The sequence below is a fragment of the Episyrphus balteatus genome, chromosome 2 (assembly GCF_945859705.1).
Source record: "Episyrphus balteatus chromosome 2, idEpiBalt1.1, whole genome shotgun sequence".
In the NCBI taxonomy this organism is placed as follows: Eukaryota; Metazoa; Arthropoda; class Insecta; order Diptera; family Syrphidae; genus Episyrphus; species Episyrphus balteatus.
In genome coordinates this window covers 52,709,171-52,731,751 of record NC_079135.1, presented here as the reverse complement: position 1 = coordinate 52,731,751, position 22,581 = coordinate 52,709,171, and the positions used below count along the sequence as shown (strand labels likewise).

The window sequence follows — 22,581 nt, the reverse complement described above, 5'->3', positions numbered from 1 at the left end:
GCACTCTTACACAATTTTATGTATAAGAGTGCGCAAATGACCTAATGTGTTCTATTGCTTATAACTAATGAATTAATACTTTTTTGTTACTAATTTTAAATTTTTTTGGTTGCTTTGATGAAACTAAAAAATAAATTTAAAAAAAAAGTAGTTAAATTCTGTTTGTTTATGTTATTGTTATTTGTTATTTGTTATTGTGTTGTTTGGTGTTTTGTCTAAAGTGCGCACTCTTGTACCACCTTTCCCTACTAACTCGCTAAAATACTGAGTTTGTATTATTTTTTAAGTTAATGAAATAATTAACAGCTTTTAGTGTCCTATTTTATTTTAAATTAACTCAAAATTACATTAAAAAAGTTTAAAATAAAAATAATTCTCATTATTTTTTCCTTTGTTTATCAAAATTACAATATTCAAAAACGTTATACTGGCGGGCGGCCTTGCTGTCACCATTTGACCACTCTTCCTTTCGCATACCGCTTCCTACATAAACAAAATGCACACGTTATCTAATTTCAAACACTTACCGTTACATTTAAAACTTCAAGTGCATGATTTCTTATAGTTTTTTCAAACCATCATGTTAGAACATGACGTTTTTCTGTATAAGTTGTGTGCTTCAGGGCAGTATCCTGGTGGTTAATTATAATTAACCAAATAACAAATAATTATTTCTTAGGGTTAACAGTTATTGTAGCACTAACCCAAAGTCCATTCCAAAATAGTTTTCTGAGACTATAACAAGCTATTAAAACCACAACGGATTGAGTTATAAAACGAGTTTTTGGCCCATACCAATAGTTCTTGTTTTATGGCTATTAGCCGATTTAAAAAATTAAAACAAGTAAAACAAACTGAACAATTGTTTTAAAACTGTCACCATCACCCTAGAAATAAAATGCACGACTGGGTCGCACGTACTTGCTCTTGTAGTTCACAGTATCTTTATCTTAAATATCTATTGGAAATTTAAGATTTTGTAGAAAAAAAAAAATCAAAAAAAAAAAAAAATCAAAAGTTTAAAAATTAAATTAAAAAAAAATTTTTTTTTCAAAAATGTTTTTAAAAATATTTTTTTTAACATTTTATACTTGATGATCTCTGTACATTTTAAATAAAATAACTAATGCTTTGATGAATCATATGAACTTAAAAAATATGTCAATTTTTGAAAAACGGCAACGCCATATTTCCGTTCTCCGCATTTTTTGAGAAAAAATAAAAACGCAGTTTTGTTGGAATCAATAAGAGTATTCCGCACACCAAATTTGATCGAAATCGTTAGAGCCGTTTTCGAGAAATTTGCAATACCTCAAAAACGTTTTTTGGGAGGTATGCGTTAAAATGGAGATATTAAAAAAATAAAAAAAAATGGGTCTAGGGAATTACGTAAAAATCATCTGTACCAAGTTTCCAAGGCCCTAGCTCGATGTACAGATGGACGCACACACGCACACACGCACAGACGCACAGACCGACGGACGGCATGACGAAAACCACTTTTTTTATCTTCTCCATCATCGTAATGTTGGTTTTGATTAAAACCTCGATTTTTTTTTTCTACACGAAACCAATACTTGCCCTATAGAGCAAGTAAAAATAACAACTATTTGAGACGAAAAATCGATTTATAACTCAATTCGTTTTTGTTTTATTAGCTTGAAAGTAATAGACTAATCTCAGAAAACCATATAAGAATGGATTCCGTTCCGTTTAGAAAGATTCTTTTATTAAAATTTTGCACATTTATAAATAAATAAAACATCACAGCATAATCTTCTACATCAATACACACAGTAAAAGTGTTAGTTAAAGATTATTTGATTCCGGGGAATCTTTTCGGGCATTTAATATCAGCACAACATTTTGGAAACTCTGCACCTACATCAAACGTCACCTCACAACCATCACCAAGCATGTAACGAGGACAGCTGAAATGTTACATAATTTTTTTAAACCACTATTCACTATTTTACAATATAAAACTTACTATAATAAATAAAGAACAAAATCCTCTCTGCAATAAATTTGAACACATTCAGAAGTTGGCCTCAAAGTTTGTCCGATTTTAATGGGTGTTTGAGTGTCATTATAAAAACACATTCCCGGATAATCTTAAACGATATTCATTATTCTAAGATTATCTTAAGGAAATATTTATATAATTTTACCTTTATGGACTGCATTGCCAATATAGCGTTGACTACTGCTTGATTCAACAAAATAAAAAACTCCAACCAAAAGAATAGATCCAAACAAAAGTACAAGCTTCGACATCACTATTTTCAAAATTTACAAGTAAAGTTATTAAAGTTTCTTTTTTTAACTAGCTGAAAGCTATGGCTTTAACAATATAATAATTCGTTTTGAAGTGATAATCATTGAATAAATTGTAATTACTTTTATAGGTATGGTTCTCAGAGAACATTTTGTATAAATTAATTAAGTATCACCTTACGTTATGACTCCGAGCCCTCTCTCGTTATGCACATGATGAGTGTAAATTTCAGCGTCAATGCCAATTAAATCAGGGTACCGGCACGCGTCATAGTGCGGGTGTATATGTTTCCTGTTTGAGATGCAAGTACTGTTGACAGATTGTAATCAAAAAAAATATTACAAAAGCTATAAAATCTTATAACGGGCTCAATATAATTCAGAGTGTAGTTCATGGAGAAGTAAACAAAAGCTGAACTAAATATTCATACAAACATATAAACAGTAGTCGAATAAAGATTGTTACTATATAGGCTATTGATTATGTAGTTTAGAAAGGAACTAAGACGTTCACGGGTTTTTATTGCAGGAATCGTTCAATGGGTTATAAAAGAAGATAAAACCGCGGAGTGCTATTAAATGAGAGGGTGGAAACTGAAGATAGGGGTGCAAAAGCCCCCTTTTTGGTTTTTTCAATATACCTCGTAAACCAAGCAAAATTTTGATATATTGCACATTAAACTTTTTGTAGAGAATTAAATTTCCAATTGGAATAATGTTTTTTAAAAATTGAAAAAAAAAAATTTCCATACCAAAATAGTCGAAACAATCATAAAAAAAATATCAAAAAAAAAATCATGTGTGCAATTAACACGTGGTAGAAGTGAAACCTTAAAAAATCATTTTTCTTGCAAAAAAAAAAAAAATAAAATAGAAAAAATCTACCTATTTTTATTCTATCCCTTCAAATCCATGTTTTTTTATATGACAACCTAAATATATAAATTTTATATCATCTGAAAGCTTGTTGTCTTAGCTCAAAATATATATATCGATCAGGTCTATGAGACATCTACAAAAAGAGCTAGAATTTTTTGAACTCGATCAATTTCCATCAAAAAAAAGCGAAAAAACACGTATTTTTATCTTCTCACGCTATTAAATGCATTTTTTACCTAACAACCTATAACAAATTTTACACCATCTGAAAGCTTATTGTCTTAGCTCAAAATATATATATCGATCAAGTCTATGAGACATCTACAAAAAGAGCTAGAACTTTTTAAACTCGATGAAATTTCATCTAAAAAGCAAAAAAACATTTATTTTTATGTTCTCATGCTATTAAATCAATTTTTTTGTTTGACAACCTATAAAAAATTTTATACCATGTGAAAGCTTATTGTTTCACCTTGTATAATGATGCATAAATCTTATTTCAAAGATGTCTACAAGAGAAGTTAGAATTTTTTAAAGTCAACCATGTCGAATTTCCATACTGAGATTACGGTACTTCCTACACTGGTAGCTGGTCATCGCCAACAGATCTCCACAGGTGTTTTGAGGTATTTTTAAATTTTGTTCAACTTGTAACTTGTAGAGCACGTAACATTATGTGTGATATATCAAATAAAAGGTTATGTTATCAGCATGCGTATTAAAGTTAAATCAAATTTGTATGTGCACTAGATCAAAAGATATAACGTGTGTTGGAAAAGAACATCTTTTTACCGTTATCCCCGAATTTTGAATATGAAATTAATTGAATTAATTGAACAATATTATAAGTTATTTAATTACCTATCTACAGTACAAATTTCATTCATTTATCTATTAAAACAAAAAAGTTATAACAAGTTGAAGTCGTGTCGCGTTTTCGTTTCATCTTGTTTCAAATCACTACGATACTAAAGAAGTTTTCACTTCAAAAATCGATTTTTTGAGTTTTTTTGCTTTTTTGGTTGTACATTTTTTTTGGGTTGAGATAGACATAAACATTGCTCCAAAGAAAAAAAGAAGATTAAATTTCCTTCAAAATGCTGTACTCACTAAATTTTTTCATTGAAAATTGACCGAAGTATGGCCATTTGAATCTATCTTTTTTTCGCATTTTTAGTTTTACTCAGTAAAACAGAAACATTTGAGGGGAAAGTATGATTACTTAAGCACCAAGAACTGATAATGAGATTTTGTAGAGGGGTTTAATAAAATTATTGTTTACTATGGGAGGGGGGTCAATGTCCCCCCGTTTTGGCGGGAGGGGCAATTTTCTAAAAAAAATACTTAAAATAAAAAAAAAATATTAAAAAACAACGGCAACACTTACAGTTTTGATTGATACTTTTTTTAAAAGCTAGAATTATAAACTTAATATTAATTTTAAAATGAAGTTATTTTAATCAATCGTTTTTGAAATACCCGATTTCAAAGTCAAAACTTGTGAAAAAAAAGTTTAAAAATACATTGAGTACAATTTTCACAAAGACTGTGGACCTCAATACGAAATTGATCGACAAAGTAAACTGTCTTAATTGATTTCTTATCAAATTATGAAAATCATAATGTTCTTATGCCTTCTACTTTTTGAGAAAATTGAAAAATAGACAAAATACTTTCTTTATCGGAATCACTTGATTATTTCAAAAAGAATTGATTAAAATAACTTCATTTTAAAATTAATATTAAGTTTATAATTCTAGCTTTTGAAAAAAGTATCAATCAAAACTGTAAGTGTTGCCGTTGTTTTTTAATAAATTTTTTTAATTTTAAGTATTTTTTTTTAGAAAATTGTCCCTCCCTCCAAAACGGGGGGTTATTGACCCTCCCTCCCATAGTAAACAATGATTGTATTTAACCCCTCTACAAAATCTCATTATCAGTTCTTGGTGCTTAAGTAATCATACTTTCCCCTCAAATGTTTCTGTTTTACTGAGTAAAACTAAAAATGCGAAAAAAAAGATAGATTAAAATGGCCATACTTCGGTCAATTTTCAATGAAAAAATTTAGTGAGTACAGCATTTTGAAGGAAATTTAATCTTCTTTTTTTCTTTGGAGCAATGTTTATGTCTATCTCCACCCAAAAAAAATGTACAACTAAAAAAGCAAAAAAACTCAAAAAATCGATTTTTTTGATATTTTTTTTATGATTGTTTCGACTATTTTGGTATGGAAATTTTTTTTTTCAATTTTTAAAAAACATTATTCCAATTGGAAATTTAATTCTCTACAAAAAGTTTTATGTGCAATATATCAAAATTTTGCTTGGTTTACGAGATATATTGAAAAAACCAAAAAGGGGGCTTTTGCACCCCTATCTTCAGTTTCCACCCTCTCATTTAATAACACTCCGCGGTTTTATCTTCTTTTATAACCCATTGAACGATTCCTGCAATAAAAACCCGTGAACGTCTTAGTTCCTTATTACCCTGTTTTTTTCGACATAATCAATAGCCTAATATTCATCTTTAAAGATTCATAAGTTTATTCACATAATACTCGCAACTATATTTAAATATACGGGCTTTATTAATTTTATTTTTTTTCGATATAATAGTCCACTCTTAGTTTAAAAAGTAGTAACGCACAAACTTTTTCAAATAAGACTTTTGACGAGAAAAAATTCAAAGGAATTGATAGACTCAAAATATGAAAGAACATTAGTATAGCAACTAAACTTTACTTGCCAAATATGCACCCGTTCAAATTTAACCATCATTTTGTTTGGAATTATTGCTCTTAATCTGGGTAGGTTTTGTATTTGAGAAAACTATTATAAAAAAAAGTTGTATACCCTTGAATTCCCAAAAAAAAAATGGGTTATAAGAAGTTGGCACCTTCAAATGCAATTCCTGGTTCGATTGCCCAAGGTTAGCCCAGGATATACCAACATTTTTTCTTCGTTAGCCCTACCATAGTTCTTAAGTTATAACCTCGAAATCCACAAAAAATTATGTTTTTTTGTTCAGCGAAAAACTGTTGATTTTGCACTATGGTTTGTTTGCCCAACGTTAGCCCAGGATAGCCCAACTTAGATTTTCTTAATCTTCACATTTTTTGCATATATGTATATATATAAATATTCAGATTTTTTTTCTTGTAAAAATATAGTGAGTTTAAAATCGGGGCTCGTTTTCCCTAGGTTAGCCCAGGATAGCCTAACTTTTTTTTTCGTTAGCACAAGCTTAGTTAAAAAATGATGACAGAAAAATATTTTTCAAATTACCAACCTCTTAAAAATCAAAAAATGTGTTTTTTAGAGTGAAAATTGTCATTTTTACACTTTTAAACCATGGTGATTCTAACAAATTCCTTCCTGGTTTTTCTTAGCTTAAAAATTATATCGCAAAAACTTATTTCAAAATATATAGAAGTAAAATTTGTTTGTTTTACATTTTCCTTCAATTAGTCAAGGTAAAACTCAGTAAACCAAAACTGCGAACAAAACTAATCTAATTCATTTGCCCACCTTTGGTCTGTGTTTGCCCACCCTTCAAGAAAATTTTAAAGCAAATTAATTTTTTTTTATAGAATGAAAAATCGCCTTACACGCTCAAACTTTGAGATAGACTTATAAAACTTGATAAACAATTGCATTCGTTTATCCAGCTTAAGTTCTTTATGCGTTCCTAAAATCATACTCTGTCTACCCTACGTTCTAGAAATATTCAGAATACAAATTTTGCTTTGAGCGTTCCAAAAGTCCTCAAAATTTCCAATTAAAGTTACGCATACACCACAGTGTACATATATGTACTAAGAATTTTAAAGTCCCCAAAAATTATTATTTTTTTTTTGTCAAAAATTCAAACTTCTTCCGTTAAACCTCCAAGAGTTCTTTACACATACTAAAAAAAGATCTACTTCAACGTTAAACGTAACGATTTTTGGGAACTTACACCACTTTTTCCTTACCTACTGAAAAATTATGTACTTAATATAACTAATAGGCTATTGATTATGTCGAAAAAAAACAGGGTAATAAGGAACTAAGACGTTCACGGGTTTTTTTTGCAGGAATCGTTGAATGGGTTATAAAAGAAGACAAAACCGCGGAGCAGGGGCGGACTGGGAGTCAAAGAGCCTTCCGGGACTTTTAGGAAAAGGGCCACAAAATAGTTACATAATTATTTACTTACTCGAAATATTTAAAAATAAAAGTTGATATGCAGAAATTGTTTTTTTATATACAGTGGTCGAAAAATAATTAGAAACAAGCTCTTTTTTTCAAAATGTATGTATGTTCTTAATATAAATAAAAAATATTAGAAATATTTTTTAACAGAGACATTTGAAGAGCTTGATGTTTTATTAACGATCTCGTCTTTATTGCACCTCCTTTTTCTAAAATATAAGGGGTTGGTCTGTCAGGAATAATTGTTAAGGACGTTTTATCTATTTTTTCGGAACATGTGGCATTTCACGAGGACTGCAACCACATTAACCGACTTATAGAAATTAGTCGGTGATAGTCCTTTTTATTAATTGTACCTACTTTTAATTAATTGACCAAGTTTGGAAAATGTAAATGCTAAAAATCATTTATTTTTTCAAATAAAAGCATTTGTTTTTAAAAGTTTTCGTGAATTTATCCAGTGCTTTTGTTTGTCATGTTAAAGCTTTTAAAATTTCAAAACTTTTAATTACATGTTAAAAGTTAAATTAAAATTTAAGATTTCACAATTTCAAAATCTTTTAAAATAAAATAAAATAAAAAGGCGACATGGCGACAAGGCGACAAGGCGACAGGGCGACATGGCGACAAGGCTAAAAGGCGACAGGGCGACATGGCAAGACATAGGTCTTGGGTTTTTCTATCATTCTATTACGTTTATGTTTTTGCTAATTAGAGATTTTTGGGGATTTGGAGAAAATGGGAGAAAAAATTATTTATTGGAGATTTTGTCCATTGGATGCCTTTCCCCATGGAGATTTTGTCCATGGGGTCAAAAATTTTCTGGAGATTTTATCCGATTGAGATTTTTTTTTGGAGATAGTGTAGGTTTCCCGTTTGTCAAAAGAGCTTTTTTTTCGGAAAATGACAGGAACTATGTGATCGAAGAGCTACCTTACGGAAAGGATATAAAATATTGTTTCAGTGTATTTGTTTTTAAAACTTTGGGAAAATCGAAAGCTTGGTCTTGTTCAAGCTTTTTGAACCGAATACTTTTTTTAAAATGAAAGAGAGATATACAAACAAGCTACTAGGAGGAAGAAAAAAAAAACATCGTGTTTACTTTTTTGCACTTTTTTGACTTTGTGTTTTGATGTAGTTCAGGCTTAACACCTTGGCACCACTGTTTTTATCGAGTAAAATCTGGATAATTATCTGGATTTTTCAAAAATCTATGCAGATAAAGTTTTTGTTGTTTTTTTGTTTTTTGCCTCGAAAGAATTAATATAGGGCCCCCAAACAGAATTCGGTAGGCCTCCAAAGATCCATAGGAGGCCTTCATTGACTTAAAGGCCATAAAGATAATTCCATGGGCCTCGAAAGATCCATATGGGGCCCACAAACAGAATTCGGTAGGCCCCTAAAGATCCATAGGAGGCCTTCATTGACTTAAACGCCATAAACATGATTCTGTGGGCCTCGCAAGATCCATATGGGGCCCCCTGAAAATCCATAGGGGGCCCACAAACAGAATTCGGTAGGCCCCTAAAGATCCATAGGAGGCCTTCATTGACTTAAACGCCATAAACATGATTCTGTGGGCCTCGCAAGATCTATATGGGGCCCCCTGAAAATCCATAGGGGGCCCACAAACAGAATTCGGTAGGCCCCTAAAGATCCATAGGAGGCCTTCATTGACTTAAACGCCATAAACATGATTCTGTGGGCCTCGCAAGATCCATATGGGGCCCCCTGAAAATCCATAGGGGGCCCACAAACAGAATTCGGTAGGCCCCTAAAGATCCATAGGAGGCCTTCATTGACTTAAACGCCGTAAACATGATTCTGTGGGCCTCGCAAGATCCATATGGGGCCCCCTGAAAATCCATAGGGGGCCCACAATTAGAATTCGGTAGGCCCATTAAGATCCATAGGAGGCCCCCTGAAAATCCATAGGGGACCCACAAACAGAATTCGGTATGCCCCTAAAGATCCATAGGAGGCCTTCATTGACTTAAACGCCATAAACATGATTCTGTGGGCCTCGAAAGATCCATATATGGCCCCCTGAAAATCCATAGGGGGCCCACAAACAGAATTCGGTAGGCCCCTAAAGATCCATAGGAGGCCTTCATTGACTTAAACGCCATAAACATGATTCTGTGGACCTCGAAAGATCCATATGGGGCCCACAAACAGAATTCGGTAGGCCCATTAAGATCCATAGGTGGCCTTCATTGACTTAAAGGTCACAAAGATAATTCTGTGGGCCTCGAAAGATCCATATGGTGCCCCCTGAAAATCCATAGGGGACCCACAAACAGAATTCGGTAGGCCCCTAAAAATCCATAGGAGGCCATCATTGACTTAAACGCCATAAACATGATTTTGTGGGCCTCGAAATATCCATATGGGGCCCTTTGAAAATCCATAGGGGGCCCTTTGAAAATCCATAGGGGGCCCACAAACAGAATTCGGTAGGCCCATTAAGATCCATAGGAGGCCTACGTTGACTTATATGCCGCAAACATAATTCTGTGGGCCTCGAAACATACATAGGGGGCTCACAAACATAATTCTATAGGTCTCGAAAGATCCATAAGGGGCACAATAGATTTATACTGACTAAAAAGGCCAGAAACCGATTTGAAGCATGACGTGAGTGAATTTAAAAATAGAATTTCAAGTGCTTTTAAGAAATGTTTTCTTGCCCGAGGGCCTACCGGGAAAAATCCAGAATGCCCGGTGGGCCAGTCCGCCCCTGCCGCGGAGTGCTATTAAATGAGAGGTTGGAAACTGAAGACAGGGATGCAAAAGCCCTCTTTTTGGTTTTTTCAATATACCTCCTAAACCAAGCAAAATTTTGATATATTGCACATATGACTTTTTGTAGAGAATTAAATTTCCTATTGGAATAATGTTTTTTAAAAATTGAAAAAAAAAATTTCCATACCACAATAGTCGAAACAGTCATACAAAAATATCAAAAAAATCGATTTTTTGAGTTTTTTTGTGTTTTTTAGTTGTACATTTTTTTGGGTTGAGATAGACATGAACATTGCTCCAAAGAAAAAAAGAAGATTAAATTTCCTTCAAAATGCTGTGCTCACTAAATTTTTTCATTGAAAATTAACCGAAGTATGGCCATTTTAATCTATCTTTTTTTCGCATTTTTAGTTTTACTCAAGTAAAACAGAAACATTTGAGGGGAAAGTACGATTACTTAAGCACCAAGAACTGATGATGAGATTTTGTTGAGGGGTTAAATACAATCATTGTTTACTATGGGAGGGGGGGTCAATGACCCCTCCGTTTTGGTGGGAGGGGCAATTTTCAAAAAAAAAATAATTCAAATAAAAAAAAATTATTAAAAAAAAAACGGCAACACTTACAGTTTTGATACTTTTTTCAAAAGCTAGAATTATAAACTTAATATTAATTTTAACATGAAGTTATTTTAATCAATTCTTTTTGAAATAAACGAGTGATTCCGATAAAGAAAGTATGTTGTCTATTTTTCAATTTTCTCAAAAAGTAGAAGGCAAAGGAACATTATGATTTTCATGATTTGATAAGAAATCAATTAAGGCAGTTTACTTTGTCGATCAATTTCGTATTGAAGTCCATAGTCTTTTTTTTCACAAGTTTTGACTTTGAAATCGGGTATTTCAAAAAGAATTGATTAAAATAACTTCATTTTAAAATAAATATTAAGTTTATAATTCTAGCTTTTGAAAAAAGTATCAATCAAAACTGTAAGTGTTGCCGTTGTTTTTTAATAATTTTTTTTTATTTTAAGTATTTTTTTTTGAAAATTGCCCCTCCCTCCAAAACGGGGGGACATTGACCCTCCCTCCCATAGTAAACAATGATTGTATTTAACCCCTCTACAAAATCTCATTATCAGTTCTTGGTGCTTAAGTAATCGTACTTTCCCCTCAAATGTTTCTGTTTTACTTAAGTAAAACTAAAAATGCGAAAAAAAGATAGATTGAAATGGCCATACTTCGGTCAATTTTCAATGAAAAAATTTAGTGAGTACAGCATTTTGAAGGAAATTTAATCTTTTTTTTTTCTTTGGAGCAATGTTTATGTCTATCTCAACCCAAAAAAAAATGTACAACTAAAAAAGCAAAAAAACTCAAGAAAACGATTTTTTTGATATTTTTTTATGATTGTTTCGACTATTTTGGTATGGAAATTTTTTTTTCAATTTTTAAAAAACATTATTCCAATAGGAAATTTAATTCTCTACAAAAAGTTTTATGTGCAATAGGTATATCAAAATTTTGCTTGGTTTACGAGGTATATTGAAAAAAAACAAAAAGGGGGCTTTTGCATCCCTGTCTTCAGTTTCCACCCTCTCATTTAATAGCACTCCGCGGTTTTATCTTCTTTTATAACCCATTCAGCGATTCCTGCAATAAAAACCCGTGAACGTCTTAGTTCCTTTCTAAACTACATAATCAATAGCCTATCATCGCTCCTACGCGATTTAAATTCTTTTGGAATAAAATTATTGAAACCTATAAACTCTTTTTGTGCCCTACAATTGAACTAAGAAGAAAATCTTAGATATACCTAAATTATGCGATTATTTAATAAATCAAAATAGCATAAGATGATAAGGATAACACAAGTATACGGCCGGATTCTGCTATTCGATTCACTTGAAAGTCTAAAATAAGAAGCGTTTAAATGGGCGTTTAAATTAAACTTAAACAATTTTTTTTTTCTTTAAAATTAATAAAACAGACGGAAACAACGTTTTGCTTTCGAAATTAACCGTTTTTTCAAAGCCATGTTGACGTGGTGAATCGTGAATCGAATAGCAGAATACGGGTGATAGTTTAGTATTTTAAGAACTGTACCATGTTGGTTCACTGTGGCGTATACGTGTTTTTTGTTTCTGATAGAGGAAAGCTTTATAATTATTTATTTTAAGTCACTGAAACTCCTGATTAAAACAGATGTTTAACCTTGGTATTCTGTTAAATATATAAGAAAAGTATAGTAGCCGTTACTCAGTTGCAGTTCTGGAGCAGTAAAAAAAACATCAACGAAAAAATATCATGAAAGTATAATATATTTTTTTCTAATTTCTTAAAAGAAGTCTACTGTCTTTGGATCCACTTTTTGAAAAAAAATATAATTTTTTGTTTCAATTACCATGCTCTCTCTAATCATTCCACTTTAAGTATACAAAACGCCCTGTAATTAAGACACAAACCTAGGAAAGAAAAATCTTAGAGCTCCAAAAAATCTTGAATAATCTTAGCGAAAAACGAATACTACATCAGGGACCCAAATAAAAAAGAGTTGGGCTTATACGTACTTTTTTATTTTGTTTTTAATTTCTATATCAAATGGGACCCATATATCAAAGGGGCCCCAAAATTAAGTCTTGCCCCGAGGCCCCAGCACCTCAACGTAAGCCAATGGGGTGCCTAAAAGAACGATGAAATGAACGATCAACTTAGATAATTTTGTATGAATATTAATTGATCACGAAATTAAAAAGAAAAAATGAGGAAAATAAATATTGACTGTAAAATTATCATTTTGGGAATACATTTAATTAACGTCAATTTAAATGGAAAATAAAGTTATTTAATCACTACCTTACTGATCTGTGCAATTAACTTAATAATCTTTAAAAATTTGCCTATAAAAGTATTTCTAGTGTTGATGTAATGAGCAAATTTCACTTCATTAGTGGTTTGTACTGTAGATACATAAGTATTCAGTAAACAAAAATTTTAAAAATAATAAGAAGAATAAAAACCTGACAACAGTATACTACAGGAAAAATTTAAATGGTTAGTCAAAGCGTAACGTTGCGTTGCTTCTAAAACTTTCTTTAATTTTGTTCTTTAAATTACAAAGTTGTTGATATCCATGTCCATAATATGTCATCCCAATTAAAAAAATAGTTGAGAACGTTTACTTAATTAATATAATGAATGTACAGAATAACAACTTTTTTTTTCTTAAAGAAAAGCAAAAAACTTTTCAAAAAAAATCTATGTTATTGCTTCTTTCCAAACAAATGCTAATGGTGACCATTCCCAATAACTAATAGAATGAGGATCATATTACTTTCGTTGAATAAGTAATAGAGATTTTCATTCCTGAAAGGAGAATGGGCAAGTTTGTATGGAACGTGGACATAAAATATGATACTCTGTCATTTTCCCTGAGTCTGAAGACCTTTATCTTGAATATCCAATCACTAGACTATAAGCATTTTAAAACAACAATTTCAAGCCTATTTTGAGAGTTTCGTTGTTTAATTTTTTGTTAGTTTGAATTGTTTGAAAACTTTCAAACAAAATCTTGAAGTGGTTGTCTTAAAAATCTTATATTATGAGTGTTATTGGTCGTATTTTCAAGATTAATGTCTTCAGACTCAGGGAAATTGACAGAGCATCATATTTTATGTTCGAAATTAAAATATGAATCAATTTGTCCTTCATACATTAAACAATGCATTAATACTATTAATACTGCATTATCTTGCATTCTAAACGCAATACAGCGAAACGTCAATAGTAAAAGATTTTCCTAGGTTATAATTCTTTCATTTGATACCAATTTTATTGATGGCCGCTCAACGTCCAAAATGCCCATTCTCCTTTGTTTATTATTCGAGTATTTTCATATTGTTTTTTATTGAAGTTTGTATTGTTATAAAATTTTAGCAACTTTTGTAAATTTTATATTATTATTATTATTATTATTATTATATTTTATTTCTAAATTCCATATCGATATGAAATTTTATTTACGTTAAATTTTAAAATAACAGAAACATACGAAATAATTTGTCTTTACCAAAATTATTATATCTTCATAACATTTGTTATCTTTGTCCTATACATACAAAATTTAAAACTTCGAGGATTCAAAAGATTTAAAATTTTTTTTTTTTGTCCTAAAAAAATCCATTTAAAAAAAATGTTTTTAATCATTGCACTTAAACTTCTGAGGTGACCCAGAAAAATTATTCTAAAATATTCATTTAGTATTCATGTGTCATTTCTTTAATTCATACTGGCAAGATATACCCCAATTACTAAGTCATATCTCGAAAAACTATCCGTTAACATTTCTTATTTCTAACTTATTATGCTTGCATTTACATTTTTACAAGAATATTTTTCAGTGTACCTTCGTATCCGTCATATAGAATTTATGATCTCAAGACCCTCGAGCAGTTTTTTTTACCATACGCGGTTTTAGGGGCCCTGCATTTCAAATGACACCAACATAAATATTTAAAAATTAAATAATAATCAACTGTGGACTTTTGCGAAAATCACTTGATCCATTTCAAAAAAAAAGTTTGAAATGGATTTGGAAAAAATTAAACTTCTGAGGTGACCCAGAATTAAAATATTTTTATTGATACTTGAACCTACCTACATGTTTAAAAAAACGCATTTTGACCTTCAACGATCTTCATATCTCTATTTTTTTAACAGTCTGTAGTTACGGCGAAGTTACAAAATAGTAAATTGTAATTGTTTCAAACTTATCAGAATATTAATTAAAAATAAAGAATGGTCACCGTAGTGCATAAATTATATCTATAAACAAACCGATAACGCATAACTACGCTTGAGAACGTAGGAATATATAAGACTAGTTTAAAGCCAAACACTCGTTTAGTTCAATTTAAATTTTGCATCAGACTGTACCTATATTTTAAAGATATGAAGTCTCACTTAAGTTTTCTTGCGTTCTTAGTTAGTATAATTTTTTTTGCTGATATTACTTTCGCTGGTATGCAAAAAAAAACAGAATTTTATTTAAATAGTGTTTTTTTTTTCAAATATTGATCAAACATTTCAATAAATTTCAGCTAAGCAACCACTTTGTACGTATAAAAACACTGGAGGTGAAACGGTTTTTCTAACTTATATGCCATTATCGAAAAAAGGTGAAGAATATATTGATTTTAATAATGCTGGTAATGGAATGTGCGTTAAAAAAGCAACTTGTTTAGATGATTTCTCCACCAAAGTTGAAGAGTAAGTTATTTTTGCTTTTAAAAGATAGTAAGTTTGTTGATGTTAGCACTTTTACAAATCAATTGCAGCTGTTCTTCAGTGAAAATTACATGCACAAATAGACGACAATTTCAAGGCGTATTTCCATCGTGTTGCATAAAATGTTAATAAAACTATAAAAATTTACATTAAAAATAAAAATATTTTAAATCTAATGTATTTACATAAATGTTTTTTTTTAATATTTGAGATTGGACCGTGTTTGTTTGGTTTGCATGAATGCAGATAAGAAAAAAAAAACCGTACGGGATTGAAAACGGCTGATTTGTATTTACCATCTAGATATACATAAGTTAATTACTAGGGCGAATTGTTTCTGTTGACGTATGCTTTCCTTTTTGTTATATTTCAATGTTTATTATTAAAAAACTAGCAACTAATAAAATTATTCACATTTTTGTTTGAGCAAAATTGTTTTCCGGTAGTAAAATGCTATCCGGTTGGTTTTTCAGAATATCCTTGAATCCGCAAAATGCGTTCAAATACGGAATTCAGGGGTGGAATCGGCTAAGGTCATTGTTGATTGTTGATCATCACAATAAGTACTTTTGCCCCACGTAAGGTGATTATCAAAGTGACGATCACCTTTTTGCTATGGATTGTGGGTGACAGCTATTTATGTGTCACTTTCACTTTCTATTTGTATTTCAATCCTCAACGGCGAACTTCAATATATTAAAAAATAATACGAAAATTTTAGTTCGTTGAGTAAAATATGGTTTCTTGCGAGGAACAAATATAAAATATTTAATATTTATTAAGAAATTAAAAAAAAATTGGGCACCGTAGGGATCGAACCTCGGTCTTCCCCTAGTGAGTCGAATACTCATCGAAATCTCTGCACTTGTAGGGTGACAATCAAAAGGGTGACAATCAACTATCACCTTAGACGATTCCACCCCAGAACAGCAGTAATAGTGTATTTTCGTTCAACCCCTAATTAGGTGATACTTTGCATTTTTTTATTCGAATTGTTCAAAAAAAATGTTCTGTCAATTCTCAACCGATTTTTAAGAAAAGTACCTCGTTGAAATTAGATGCAATCCAGCGTTTTCCATTCAACCATTCCATTGAATCAAATTAGATCCTGCCGATAATCGATTGTATCGACAGCACTTGATTGTATCAAGTAACGCACTGGCGGGCCCCCGAAAACGAATATCTCCAAAGTTCTTTTCGTTCTCCTTTTGAATTTGGCCCTTATTGCGCGAGTGTCGTTCAACTTTCGATGCGATAAAAGTCGATGGAATAGATAAATAGTTATTTTGTTATTGTGTATCTTTTTCGACAAAGATATTCGCTATTGTGAACTATGAACTCGTCGATAGCAAAATTGTAAATGAAAAAGATCGAAACGATAAAACGAAAAACTTCGTTCACAATAGAATTTCACGACACCAAAATCAAAATTCATTTTCGATTATCGATTTTCCATAAAAGTCGTCTATCTATAGAGATTCACAATACCAAAAGCCATTTTCGATGATCGAATACCGATAAAAGTCGTCTATCGATAGACAAACGACAAAAAGGGCTTTTAATTCTAATGCGATTCTCTTCATTTATGTATATGTTCTTGGCGTTTTAACTTTTTAATCAAATGGGTGTATGCGAACACATGAATTCCATTTGTATTTGTATTTAAAAAATAAACTGATGTGGTGAAATTTACTGGCGTATCTTAAGTCGTGGGTCCAGTGGACCTAGGTGTTTTTAAATGATAAAACAAAATTGATTTTTTTTACAAATTTCTTTATAAGACTTTCAAATATGTATAACATTTTCCAAACCGATTAAAAAAAATTTAAAAAAAAATGGAAAATTAGTTTTCAAATAAAAAATTTGCACTTCAAAATTCAGTCACAACGGGTTTTTTTTTAACCCTTTACCGCACAGTGGCTCATATATGAGCCAAACCATAAAAAGCATATTAGTACTTTAAAGTTAAAAAAAAATCTAGTTTTGTTTTTACTTTTCGAATTAAGTAATGTCGTTTTCGATTGGATCTCCGGAAGCGTCCGGAATCATTCAGAAGCCTTCTGAAAGTGTTTTATTCACACGAATATGACAGCCAAAACGCTTCTCAGAAGAGAAATTCTCTTCTCGATTTAAAATCGGAATTCACTCAAAAAGCACTAACACATGAATATTTGAAAGTCAAATTAATCACTCAATCAATGTTTTTTTTTTTATTTTTGAAATAAATTATTGTTTTCCGAAATAAATTTTTTAATTCTTCTTCTCCATTATCGACGATAGTCATGATCTCGGATGGGGTCACAACTCTCCCACTCTACTGCTTCACACTACGGCTCCGCATGTGGGGTTCGCCGGGTTGACCTCAGGAAACGTCGGCAGGCTTCTCGATTTTGAATTGTTCCATGTCTAAGGCCAACTGAATGCAGTTGTCGTTGCATTTATCTTCTCGATGAGTTCTTAGGCCTGCCTCTTCTTCGCGATTGCGTTGGAACGTCGTATGCGATCGCCTTTTGAACTGGGTTCTCAGGGTTTCTTCTTTGTACATGACAGTACCAGCTTAAACGGTCATGCTGTATTTTATCCAAGACGGTATTTTTGACGTGAAGACTTCCTCGGATTTTCTTGCTTCTTATTCGATCAAGCTTTGTTACTCCTGCTGTCATACGAAGCATCTTCATCTCTGCTGCTGTCAGTTTACTCTCATACGTTTTGTACATTGTCCAACAATAAATAAATAAATAAATTTTTTAATTAATTTTAAAATTTACTTAAAATATTTTGGAAGCCAACTTCACCATTAAATTCTTGAGCATTAACGTTTTTGAACAATTTTAAAGATTTTTTTTGAAAGAAAAATAAATTAATATGAATATTTGACATTTGAAATTTCAAAGAAAAACACACAAACACAAAAAAAAAATGAATTGAGTGGAAGCGATTTAAACTGTTTTATTGGATTTCAGAATGAGTGAATCCTTGAGTGTTTCCAATCGAAAACGACATAATATAAGGCCGCTAAATATCATTATAAAACGCCATCTATAATGATTTGGGCGAGCATAATTATCCGCTAAAATGCCCAAACTGGTGATAGGCAGGACGTAGCATATTTGAAAAATTGAAAATTGAATAAAAAATATAAAACAATGAGTAAGAACTTTTAACAAAAATATGCCAATAAAGGATATAATGTGATTATTATAACTAATATATTTGTTTTTACATTTATCAAGTTTTAGTCATTTGTAAGTGGCATTAAGTGAATGGATCATATATGAGCCACCGTGCAGAAATGTTCCTCTCCTGTTGGTCAATATATGAGCAATTATGCAAAACATCGATGTTTTTGTTAAAAACATCGATGTATACATCGATGTTTCTTAAGCCGATACATCGCCGATACATCGACGTTAAATCTGCAAAACATCGACATCGTTCATTTTGTTACTCGTTTTTCTTTTTTTGCATAATAACAGAACTTGAACTCTCAAACTCAATCTTTTTTGTCTAGTGTTCAAAGCTTCAAATGTTTTCATTCAAAAGACTGTTTCTGTGTGTTCAGAAATCAGAACGCGACCAATCAGAGGCGTACGTTGAGTTGTCGGGGCTCCGGGACAATATTAATTTTAAGGGGCCATTTCGATATAGACATTATTTTAAGGGGGGAAATCCCTCCAGACGACACCTTTTTCACTATTTTTTTATGAAAAACTGAAAGCACTTATTGAAATTTGGAAAAAGACAAGATATTACTGACATTATCAAGAATTGAAAAAAAAAATTTTGAAATGAAAAAATAACAAAATGGCGGCTCTGGAGCCTTTCAAAGTTGACGCCTCTAGTTTGCGCCGTGCAATGTAACTCAATAACTAATGAAGCTATCGACTTGAAATTTGAAGCAAATTACTCCTTAAATCATTGGCCACAACATGAACCTAAAAACCTGAATAAAATTTGTACAGTAAATATTTTTTTTAACTACTTCTTTGTAAAAAAAAACATGTTTTTTTTCGTTTTTTGATTTCTAATTTTTATTTTTCATTTAAAAAAAATAAATTTAGGTTCATGCAATGCGTACTAATATCATCTAACGGAAAAAAATTTCCTTTTTGATTTAAGATGATTTCCTGGACCTGTACATTGCACGGCGCAAACTAGAGGCGTCAACTTTGAAAGGCTCCAGAGCCGCCATATTGTTATTTTTTCATTTCAAAAATTTTTTTTTCAATTCTTGATAATGTCAGTAATATCTTGTCTTTTTCCAAATTTCAATAAGTGCTTTAAGTTTTTCATAAAAAATAGTGAAAATGGTGTCGTCTGGAAGGATTTCCCCCTTAAAAAGGATATGCCTTTCTGGGGGCCAAAGAAGTATTATTTGTTGGTCGCTTAGATTATTTTAGTAGCCTTTTTTGAGGTCCCTGAGGTAATATTTTTTCTACTTTATTTATAATAAGTTTCCTTTTCTGCATTGTCTCCAGTCAGGGCCCTAGCGTCAGTTGGGGCGCCGGGGCACCGCCCCGCTTGGCCCAATGGTGTGTACGCCTATGGCGACCATTATTGACATGCTTGTGAGTTCTGTTCAGAGCTCTGAACGTTAAAAAAATTGATTCCATTTGATTAGAATTGATGGTAGGTATTTATATTTAAATAAAAACGAAAATCGTATTAAGCAAATATGTTTCATTTTGTTGATAAATTTGTCTGTTTTGTGGTACCTAAAAATTGAATTCAACTTAGGTTTTTGGGTTTTAAACAGATAAGACATAAATATTTTGTTCTTTAGATACAGTAGAACGTATTTATGTCCAACAAAAATACATTGGGAAAACATCGTTGTATCGAAGATAGAACCGATGTTTTTTTAACATCGATGTTGTAAATAAACCATCGATGTATTCAAACATCGATGTTTTTTTTAACGATGTTGCATCCCTAGTTTCGACTAATTTTTGAGTAGATATCGGACAAATTCGTTCAGCTACATTTTAATTTCTTCAATTTCCTACCAGTAAAATTTAGACATGTTAAGTTTGTCAAAGGATGTCGTATCAGGGTCCATAGAAGCATTTCCGATAATTCTTTAACTTGTGAAAACCTAATTACCTAACCGATAAAAAACTGTTCAGTTAATTTTACTTCGTCTGGTTTTTCATGTAAGTTCAATCCGTTCTTCAGAACGGATCTCTTCTGAGAAGAAGAGATTTTTACAGTTTTGCAATCTCAAGAAAAATTTTACTGGGAAAATCGTTGAACGTCGCTCAAATGGCAATTGAATTACTTAATTGGTGGCGTGCCGGAAATATTTTATGGCGTGCCACCAATGGCACGCGTGCCATTGGTTCGCCATCCCTGTAAGTAGAGATCCCGTCATAGCATAGAACGACCTACCCTGATCGTTATACCAGTTGAGTTTTCTGAAAGGTAGCGTCTAAGGAAATAAATTGCACATGGGTTGCCTAGCGATATCCTGTCAAGGCATAGTGCTGCCAAGCCTTAAAGCTTATTTTTGTGTATTTTTGAATACGCGACCCTGCCAATATGGCAACCCAAAGAGTTATAAAAAAAATATTATGTCATAGGAAATTTAATTTGAAAATTTTAATTTTCAGGATTTTTTAAAATTTGAAGTTTGAGTAGGGTAAACAAAGGTGAATTTAGAAAAAGGGCAAAAATATATTTTCTAAGCAAAACGTGATAGAAATAAAATTGAAATCGATAGATATTATAAATATATGAAAACCACACATACGAAAAAAAAAATTTGTTAATCTCGAAATATAAGGGGTATTCACGATTCGATGCAAATGGTCTTGTATCGTTGTAAAAGTGCAAAAGTGTAACATTTTCTTAAAATAAAACAACCAAATATACAGACTACAATTTTTTTTACACTTTTACACTTTTGCTATACCCCAACCCTATTGCAAAAATAAAATACAATGGTGCAAAATTTTTCTATTGTAGTTGTAGTAGTAGAAAACAAAATTTTGCATTTTTACACTTTTTTGCTACACCGGATCGTGAATACCCATATAGTCCTTTTAAAGCCATGACACTCAAATTTTTGAGAAATAATTCACCAAAAATCAGAATGAAAGATTTGTTTAATAATTTTTACTTTATAAGTTAGAAAAAATAAAATAACTGTCGAATTTTTAATTTTCAAAAAGTACTTATTTTCGTATTTCAATATATTAAAGGAGAAAATCCCGTCATAGGACGACCTATCCACGTCGTTATACCAGTTGAAAGCTATAGGTCGTTTCAAATCAAAAGTCCTGACTCAGAGTTTATTTTCTCCCTTCCAATAAAATTGAGAAAAAATAAACAAAAAACTCAATTTTATTGGCTCATTGCGACAAATCAACTCAAAAATAACAACAAATCATGCTTGTTTGAATGAAAGAAATGCTAGAGAAAAAAATAAACAAACGACAAATCTGAATTTGTTTATTAATGATTTCTATGGTGACGACTCCAAAATAATTGAAAAATAAAAATAAAATATTTACTGCCCAATTATACAAATGAAAAGATGTGAATAGAATTTTAAGTTATGAATTGCTATCATATAAACTGGACATTTTTGGTCCATCTTCACCTAGTCCTATAACAATATCTTCGGCAAAGTTATCCCAACTGCCTTCAAATGATAAATTATTAAATAATTGTATGTTTTTTTGTATTGCCCGCGAATATGGAGTGATGCAAGCCCGGGGGACTTGCCTCCGCATTCTGAAACTAACCCAGTGAATCTCACAGACAGATCAATTAATTAAAATAGGGATATCAAGAACTGTTCTTCATTATTTTATCGTAATTTTAGAAAAAGTTCAGCTGCCTCATAAATGCTTCCTTCCAGTAAGCAATTGAGTTTTTTTATTTTTGCTCAATTTTCCATGGGACTTTTGATTTGAAACGACCTATATATTTTCCTAAGGGTAGTGTCTAACGAATCAGTTTGCACATGGGTTGCCTGGCGACATTCTGACACACATATTTTGAGTTTTTTCGACAACGCCACCCTACTTATATGGTAAGTGTAGAGTACATAATAGTCTAAGATTAGTGTTTTGGTGAATTGAATTGTAAAAATCTGTAGGTAATTCTTCTTAAAATACACAGGAGCCAAAAACTAAGTCGAATAAAAAATTGGGCAGATACGTGTCAAGTTATTTTGTTTTTGCTCCCTAATAACATTA

At 31.4% G+C, this 22,581-nt stretch overlaps 2 protein-coding genes across 2 annotated transcripts; one reads left to right on the top strand and one right to left on the bottom strand.

Moving 5' to 3' along the window:
• Positions 1-1,116: 1,116 nt before the first annotated feature.
• On the bottom strand, positions 1,117-2,527 carry LOC129911084 (uncharacterized). Its single transcript, XM_055988748.1, has 4 exons — positions 2,401-2,527; positions 2,172-2,279; positions 1,991-2,114; positions 1,117-1,931 (listed from the first exon to the last, which is right to left on the bottom strand). The coding sequence occupies exons 1-4, from the start codon at positions 2,426-2,428 to the stop codon at positions 1,817-1,819; spliced, it is 375 nt and encodes a 124-aa protein (XP_055844723.1). The 5' UTR covers positions 2,429-2,527; the 3' UTR covers positions 1,117-1,816.
• Positions 2,528-15,004: 12,477 nt separating this feature from the next.
• On the top strand, positions 15,005-15,561 carry LOC129912320 (uncharacterized). Its single transcript, XM_055990533.1, has 3 exons — positions 15,005-15,113; positions 15,193-15,361; positions 15,430-15,561. Exons 1-3 carry the CDS (start codon positions 15,044-15,046, stop codon positions 15,506-15,508), a joined length of 318 nt encoding a protein of 105 aa, XP_055846508.1. The 5' UTR covers positions 15,005-15,043; the 3' UTR covers positions 15,509-15,561.
• The last annotated feature ends 7,020 nt before the right edge of the window (positions 15,562-22,581 follow it).

Excerpts from the sequence above, each read along its gene's own strand:
- LOC129911084 (XM_055988748.1), bottom strand. The coding sequence starts at position 2,428 with ATGTTCTCTGAGAACCATACCTATAAAA. Across the intron at positions 2,280-2,400 it reads TGAGAACCATACCTATAAAA|TGATGTCGAAGCTTGTACTT; the intron begins GTAATTACAATT and ends TTTTGAAAATAG. Across the intron at positions 1,932-1,990 it reads TTTGTTCTTTATTTATTATA|CTGTCCTCGTTACATGCTTG; the intron begins GTAAGTTTTATA and ends GTAACATTTCAG.
- LOC129912320 (XM_055990533.1), top strand. The coding sequence starts at position 15,044 with ATGAAGTCTCACTTAAGTTTTCTTGCGTTCTTAGTTAGTATAATTTTT. Across the intron at positions 15,114-15,192 it reads TGCTGATATTACTTTCGCTG|CTAAGCAACCACTTTGTACG; the intron begins GTATGCAAAAAA and ends AATAAATTTCAG. Across the intron at positions 15,362-15,429 it reads TTCTCCACCAAAGTTGAAGA|CTGTTCTTCAGTGAAAATTA; the intron begins GTAAGTTATTTT and ends AATCAATTGCAG.